Consider the following 7,779-nt stretch of genomic DNA (forward strand, 5'->3'; position numbering starts at 1 on the left):
GAGGGCTTCGGTGAGCAATGTATGGTTGGGAAAGCATTTTTTGGAAGGCCTTCCATTGTGAAGAGGTCTCTTTTGGGGAGTTTTCTGGGGTTAGGTCTCTAGTAGACTGGTCTCTGTTAGGAGGTGTCTGTGTGTGTCATCTCTATGTGAGAGGTCCCCTGTGTGGGTCCCTCTATAGCTGGGCGTTACTGTGCTTTATGAAAGACAGCAACAACAGATGAGCAGTGGGACTTGCCCCTTCCTGCTGCTGCTTCCGTCAGCATCCCAGTCACTCTGGTACTTATGCTGACAGGAGCATGGGGTGCATGTCCAGCTCCCCCCCGACTCTCAGAATTCACCATTCGGTGCCTGAGACGACCCATGAGCACAGCCAGGCTCAAGGTCTCAGCTGTGTGACACCCTCTCCCAAGCACTCGAAGACCTGGGGCACTTCCTGCCCTGGGTCCCACCCTTCCACAGGTCCAGGCTGCACTGCTGTGCCCAGCCTGGTGGCTGCTCAGGATCCCAGAAGCAGGAACTAGCTCCAGGAAGATCCTGTGTCATGAGAATGCCTATGCTCCTGCACCCCTCAACCCTGGTCCTGGTCCCACATGTTGGGGTCCTGACAGGTGTGGGAGCAGGACCATTCCTGCTGTCATCAGATCAGGGTTGTTCTAGAACAGGACTCTCCACCACTGCAAGGACACCCGAGCTGGGCCCCCTGTGTGCCAAGTGTGGCACAAAGTGCAGAATCACTCTAGAAAGATTGTTCCTGGTCTCCCTTTTTTCTGTGTGGTTTGGGGCCAGAGAGGAGGCAAGCGACACTAGGAGCAGGCCACGCCGAGGACCAATCCTGGACTGCACCACCCATTGTGGACAGGTCACTTCTGCGCTCCCGTGTGATAAATCCTGTGTGGTGTCTTCGTCTCCTGCAGGGCTCTGGGATAAGCAAGGCTAGAATCACATAAGAATTATTACGTGATGGCAGGCCAGTCTCTCATCCTTTTAAGTCCCCAACTCTCCCCTGGAGCAGACCTTGGGCCATGTGTTTATGTAAAGGTCACCAGACTGGGAGTGACACTGAGTTCTCTAGTCCTGGCTTTTCCACCTGTTGTTAAGTCATCTTTTCTAGAATTCAGGAGGCAAGGATGTGCAAGCTTAGAAAGTGTATTGTGGAGACAATTAACCATTCCTGACTTGCTTTAATTCTGCAGATTTGGCCCTAGAGGTGGCTTCTTTATATCTGGGATCTCAGAGCTGAAGAAGGTGGAGACAGAGGTTGGGGCCCTTTCCCCTTCCCTCCTCCCATACCTGTAGATGATGATGGGACATCAGGGCTTCTCGGTCGCTGCATATTTATGGACACTCTGTGTCACTTTGCCTCCTTTCTTGGATCCAACCTTTTCAATTCTTCACCCACATCCCACCCAAATTTCACGGTATCCGACTGTCAGATAGTTACCCACATACAGTCACACCCTGTTCCATTCATCCAGAATTCCTCCCCTGGGGTTAATAGAGGGAAAGGCAGGTCACCAGTGACCATGACCATTCATTCATTTGTGGCAGGAGTGAACACAGCCCTCATCATCATCCTCCCTGAGGCTCACACCTACGCACACGCAAAGCAGGAAGTGCCATCTGTCTGGTCTCTACATGTGGGAAAGGCAGAGGTGGGGGAGGGCGAGCTGTACATTTTATTCAGGCTAAGCTGAGAGGGGTTCACAAGGCCATCCCCATCGCAGCCTTCATTAGAGTGAGAAGGGACCTTAAGGAGCCTTTAGGGCCCAAGAGATCCAGGGGCAAGATTTCTCTTGCTTCTGAACTCCCCACTCCAAAACTTCCTGACAATTCTTGGAGCCTGAGTGGGAATGTCCAACCCTGTGAGGCCCCTGTAAACCTATTTCCTACAGCTGCACGATTTCAAAGCTGAGTGGAAGCAGGAGAAAGATGGGTTGAACCAGAGCCTTGAGTGGAGTTTTTATGGGTTTTTTTCGTCTTGTTTTAGAGTAGTTTTTGTTGTTTGAGTAATGAAAGTATTGTGAAAATATCAGGGGCAATGAAGGGACTTGGGGTAAGGAGTAAGCTCGCAATGCCACAATCAGCCTCCGTCCACGCCCCTTTCTTTTCGAGGCCAAAGCACACACCTAGCAAGCACAAGGAGAAGTCACTACACCACCCTTTTATGAGAGAAAAACATATATTGGGGAAAAGTAAATAGTTTGAATGTAGTAATGAGAAAACGCTTCTCTACATGGACTGATTTTTTTTTTCTTGGAGACATATTTGCCTACTAGAAAAGGTTAGTGAAGCACGGACCAGGCAAGACCCTTCCTCGAAAAAGATAATGCCGTGGGCAGTGTGGTTGGTGGCCTGGCGTGCACGGCATCCTTGGCCTATACTGGCAGGCACTGACTGGAGACAGTGTTTTCTTGGGGGCCAGGGATGGGTTGCCACTCACTTCCAGCTGCTCATCATCGAATCTGACACTTTTCAAGGACTTCTCAGGTCTGACTTGCTTTTCCCTGGTAGAACAATTTTGGTCTTTGGAGTCAGCCTGCTGACTGTGAGGGGTGTAATTCATCATTCTCGCTTGCTCTGTGGAGTAAGGAAGGCAGCAGACACACACACATACTGGGGCTGGGTGTTCCCGTTTGTGCTCCTTTAACTTCGTGGCATGAAGTCCATGGTGAATGGCCATTTTCTTCTCTAGAATCTGTCCCACAGCTGTCATGAGCTCCTGAGCCTCCACATTCTCGCTGTCCAGAATTGATCTGCTTTTGACTGACTGTTGGCTCTGGGCAGTGGCTGATTTGGGCTTGCACTTTTGCAAAGCATCTTGACCTTGGAATTTTTTATGGGGGAAAATCCACTGGACAAAGTGCCTCATCTTTTTTTTGAAGAAGCTTTGTAAAACACTTTGTTTTTTCTCTGGCAGCAGCTGGAGGTATTTCTTCCCAACAGAGCCTACAGTTTTTCTGGCTTGGGCAGAGGAACTCATACTCCTGTCTTGACAGGTCCCCAATTTCTCGAGCTTTTCTGCATGCTCTCCTGGGTTGGGCCACCTGCAGTCCTCTCTCTCATAAGTAGGGACAAACATCTCGCTCTGATTCTTCCAAAAGCCTTGATATCTTTTGGTCCTGGGCTCCTGCTGCTCTGGACTGCTGCTTGAGGCTGCCTTGAGGCCACACAGCATCTGGAAAACTAGCTTGTTTCCATTGGGCACTCCCTGGGGATGGCACTGAGGCACCTGAGAGGCCAAGTTGTCAGTAGCAAGGGGCTTGTGTCTGGGACACTCGTGTGGCAGGTTCTCTGACTGTACCTTTACGTTGGACTTAAACTCACTAACCATCTCTGTGTTAAGGCGTGGCTCTCCTGGATCTTGGAGAACAGTCATTCTAGGGTATAGGGGACTTTTACTGGTCCCTGGAGCCTCTAAACTACCCAAATGTGCATTTTTGTTTTGGGACTTTGTCAGCACATTGGTTCCCAAGATGTCTCTAGACTCTGGTTGAAAAGCAGGGGACAATGTGGCCTTCCCTGCCTCCCTGGCTTCCTTGGCCCTCAAAGATTGGGGTCCTATGTTCATCTCTGGCACTGTTACCTGATGGCTGGGGTCTCGTGAGGCATGTAGACCACTCTTCCCTCCTGGCTCGTTCCTGGACATTGTTGAACCTGGACTGGGCTCTGTGCTGTCCTTCATGGCCCACTCCACAATCCCACTCTGCCAGGTGAGTGTGATGGCCTGAGGTGGCGACCTGCCCTCCTGTCTAGCCAGAGAGGCCTTTGTGGTCCCATGGTCATCACCAAGTGGGATCTGTCCCAGAGCCCTCTGGATTTCCTCACACACAGGTAAGGGGGCCAGGAGAGGCCTCTCCAGGGTGGGAACTGACTCCTCTCCTATCGCTTTCTCTCCCAGATGGGGCTGAGGAAGTTTTCCAAGGACCTCAGCAAGCTGGACTATCGAGTGGTCTCCAGGGACACAGGGAGCTGAGGGCCGAAAGGCAAACTGCAGAGTGGGTGAGGGTTGAACCTTTTTCAACGTAAAGTGATTAATGGACTTGATGAGCTTGAGGGGCAGGCCCCACATGTGCCTCACCCAAAACTTTGTCATATGTGCTTCCAGCATCTTTTGAGTGTTTGTGTCGAGGAAGGAAACCCTGTGGGAGGTGTTCACCCAGGGTTCCCAACCCTTTAAGATTCCCAAATTCCTGGTTTCCATGTGAGCGTTGGACTTGGGAGAAGCATGGTTGACAGCAAGCCAAGATCAACGCACACTCCCGGGGATTAAGCCCTCTCTGGTTTGCCCCCAATTCCTGCCTAAAAGGTCTTTTGGGATGTTTTCTATATTTTTGTCCAACCTCCTCGGCTAACCACTTGTCAAGTCCTTTCTTAAAAGCATCCAGTCGTTTTCTGACCCTTCAGAGTCTACTTCCTGAAATGCCACAATAGGCCTTTCCGAGGACCTGGAGAGGTTTTTAGGGACCTTGCTCATGTCTTGCTTTACCTGGATCCCCACCTTCTGCAGATCCTTGCTGCTTTCACCTGTGAAGGAAGAGTGGCCGTGAGGCCCCATGCTTGTCCTTTACCGGACATTTCCCTGGTAATTCGCTCTGAAGCTGCCTTAGTTCCAGAGATTCTTGTATCTTCCGAGGTAGCTCCCAGCGGTTTTGGATAAGCCATTTTTGGAGGTGTTGCTCCAGTTGCTTCCGGAGCTCTGGACTGATTGGAAAATTCTCGGGAAGGATGGAGCCCACCCAGCTGTCCTCGGGAAGGTTGGGAGTGAAGATATTAAAGACTTCCTGAGATCTTTCGATCACAGATGGCGGAGCCCACCCACTTTCTAGTTGCTTCGGCAACAAGGGCCATTCTGTATTTTGAATCTCAATTGAGGTGAGAGATTTTAGCTCATTCCGGGCTGTCGGGCAAGACACACCACAGGCTCTAATCTGGGATGGAGAAGAAGGTCGTAGGATTTGTACAGGAGATTGGAGATGGGCCTGGGCCTGAGTCAGAGGTGGGGCCTGTAATTGCAGCATCCTTGGAATCAAGGCTTGAGGTTGGAACTCCAGCTGGGGCAGGGGCTGGGAATGGGAAAGCAGTGGAGGTAGTTTAGCCTGCAGATGAATCGGGCAGGCATTTGAGATTCCATTGAATAAGAATGAGGGAGACTGTAGTGTGGAAGAATTCTCAGAGATCCAGGCAGTAGCCACCGGGGATTCGCTGTGCAGAGAGGAGAGACCCCAAAAAAGCTGGTTGTATTTTTGCTGTAGATGGTCCCCCAAGACTTTAGGATATGAGAGCTGCTGAGGACTAGGCAGTTGCTCTGGCTTATCTTTCGCGGTCCAGAAGGGTTGGGGGATTGTGGTGTCCTGCTCAGCACCTAGTAATGGCAACATTTTCCCCAAAGAATTCAGGTGGTAGTCTGGGCTCATTTGTTTTGGATATAATCTGTCTTTGTCTTTTTCCTTCGAAATCTTTATCTTGATTCTCTCTGTGACTTGTATCTCCAGGAGATTCTGGTCATCGGATTCGAGTAAGGAGGGGCTAACAGCCTCTACCATTCTGTCTGTGGAGTCTCTCCTGAGCAAGGCCTCTTGTGAGTGGTGGGACAGGTGCTCTTGTTGGGATTTGCACTGTGATGAGTTTGAGAGGCACAAGGCTTTGGCAGCTGCCTGCCACTGAGACGGGGTTAAAATGGAACAGCTTGAGTAGTCAAGGCCTGAGATGGCTGGGACTGCGACAGGAGAAGCTGACAAAGGTGTGTGTGGAGATGAGCTTTGTGGGATGGTCCTGAGTGGGAGTGCCATCAAGTCACACTGAGGAGGTGTCATAGTGGAGTCTGACAGTGGTGGTGCAGAGGAGGCTGTTGGAGGTGGAAAGTGGGCCTCCGAATCATGGAGGCATGAGGTAGAAGGGGAAAGTGCAAGTGGCCGTGGTGAAAGGTCGTCCAGCGGAAAGAAAGGCTCTGGTGGCTGAGAGCCACTCAGGGATGAATGTGAATGAATAGAAATTGAAGAGGTAGTAGGACTTTGTGACAGGGCAGAGGCCAGAGGTAGCAGGCGTTCAGTCGGAGGAGCTGGGGAAGCCAACGGGGACATGACGGAAGCAGCATCTTCCACAGGCTCTGCACAGGGCTGGCGGGCTCCCTCAGGAACTGCTTTGCATGCCTCACCAGTGGCTTCTTGACCTGAGCTCTGACAAAAGCTGCCTTTGTCAGGGAGCCTTCCCAGGTGGCTGCAGGACACGGAGACACAAGCTGCAGCCAGGGGCACGTGGGGCCAGGAGATCCTGCAGGGTGGGCACCTGGTGCCTAGGGTCCTCCCCATCCCCGACATTTATTCCACAGTGCTCCTGCTGTCTGTCACCCCAGGGCTGTAGCCACACCCATACCCCATTGCCCTCCCTTCCATGTCAGTTCAAGGTGTCCAGCAGCCCAGAGGGTGGTGGACCCGAGAGAAGGGGAAGATTCTTTACCTTTGCAGAAGAGAAATCAGGCTCTGAGCCTCTTCCAGTTCTTGCAGGCAATCTCTGCAAGCTGGAAATCAGGAGACCGGGTCATGTGGTTAAGGCAGGGCCTTAGGGGTCTTACAGGAGGCTAGGGTAATGGCCCTTTAGGGGAGGCACCTTGAAGGGAGGTCTCTGGAGCCCAAGCATTCAAGTCAAGGACAATAATTCCTGACAGTGATGGCAAGGCTCAAGAAAGGTAGAACTTTGTCATTTACAAAGTGCTTCCACATCTATTACCCACTGCGGACCTCACAACTGCCCCATAGGGGAGCAAGAGGTCAGGGGGCACCTTACAGAGGAAACTGAGTGATGATAAACAACTTGTTCAAAGGTGGACCTGGCGGAGGGGTGGGGGGTGGGTTCTCACCTTTCAGTCGGATACTATTGATCTACGACAGTCCAAATGCCCCTGCTGGGTGACACCCATTTCCAGGCTCTCAGATGCTTCATTCAGAACACAATTCTGGGATGTATCTGGATTTTAATTTCCTTCCCAAGAGCCTTCCCGATGGCTCTGTTTCCTGTGAAACAGGCTCCGCTGCTGGCATCCTTGGAGACCTGAACCTGGACCCTCGGGGACCAGAGAGGTGGGGGGCAAACCCCTTGGCACAGGGCTGAGGGGCAGAAACTCACCTTTCGAAGCTCTACTTTTCTTCCTGATCTTTCTCTTCCTCTTTGGCTCCACCGAATGCTGAGACAAGAAAATGTGAGGAGCTAGACTCATTCTTACTCTCCTGTCTCTAGACAAGCTACAGAAGCTCAGTGTTCATGAACAAAGTGACTTTCTACATTTAATTAATGAGACTCTCTAATTTTTCCCCTTTTATTTTTTTTGTAAAGCAGATAAAATATTTTGCTTTTCTTCTTGGATGAATGGAAAAAAGAATCTTGATGAGACCCACCATGGATTTCTTGCTCAAGAAAAAGAAAAAAACACACATTCTCAGAACTACAGGCCCCTCTGAGCTCAGTCCGGTAGGACTCTGGTTTCCCAGGCCAGAGCCCCACTCCAGCCTTTGCTCAGAGACACTCAGTGGCTCTGCACTGATCTCGGATCAGCCCCAACAGAGGAGAGGCTCGACTTAGACACCTGCCAAGGGAAAGCAGTTGGTGAACTAGTGCTCAGGGGCCTGTCACTCTGTAGAGATCCAACTCTTACTTAGTATCCAGTCCTTGATCATTGGTCACTGCATCTGGGACTGTGCCCTGGAGCCCTCCACCACACCTGGACTCCTGATCCAAGTATCTTCAGATCAAAATCCGTGTGCTCACTCTAACCCCTGCTCGGCC

At 51.2% G+C, this 7,779-nt stretch overlaps 1 protein-coding gene across 1 annotated transcript; it reads right to left on the reverse strand.

Moving 5' to 3' along the window:
* Positions 1-4,518: 4,518 nt before the first annotated feature.
* Positions 4,519-7,529, reverse strand: LOC105311680 (spermatogenesis-associated protein 31A5-like). Its single transcript, XM_023527186.1, has 3 exons — positions 7,123-7,529; positions 6,457-6,517; positions 4,519-6,216 (listed from the first exon to the last, which is right to left on the reverse strand). The coding sequence occupies exons 1-3, from the start codon at positions 7,211-7,213 to the stop codon at positions 4,521-4,523; spliced, it is 1,848 nt and encodes a 615-aa protein (XP_023382954.1). The 5' UTR covers positions 7,214-7,529; the 3' UTR covers positions 4,519-4,520.
* Positions 7,530-7,779: the final 250 nt, after the last annotated feature.

This window comes from Pteropus vampyrus, unplaced genomic scaffold (genome assembly GCF_000151845.1).
Source record: "Pteropus vampyrus isolate Shadow unplaced genomic scaffold, Pvam_2.0 Scaffold1000006025, whole genome shotgun sequence".
NCBI classification, from domain to species: Eukaryota; Metazoa; Chordata; class Mammalia; order Chiroptera; family Pteropodidae; genus Pteropus; species Pteropus vampyrus.

Coding starts and splice junctions, on each gene's coding strand:
- LOC105311680 (XM_023527186.1), bottom strand. CDS start 7,213: ATGAGTCTAGCTCCTCACATTTTCTTGTCTCAGCATTCGGTGGAGCCA. Junction 6,518..7,122: donor GAAAAGTAGAGCTTCGAAAG/GTGAGTTTCTGC, acceptor CCTGATTTCCAG/CTTGCAGAGATTGCCTGCAA. Junction 6,217..6,456: donor CTGATTTCTCTTCTGCAAAG/GTAAAGAATCTT, acceptor CGTGTCCTGCAG/CCACCTGGGAAGGCTCCCTG.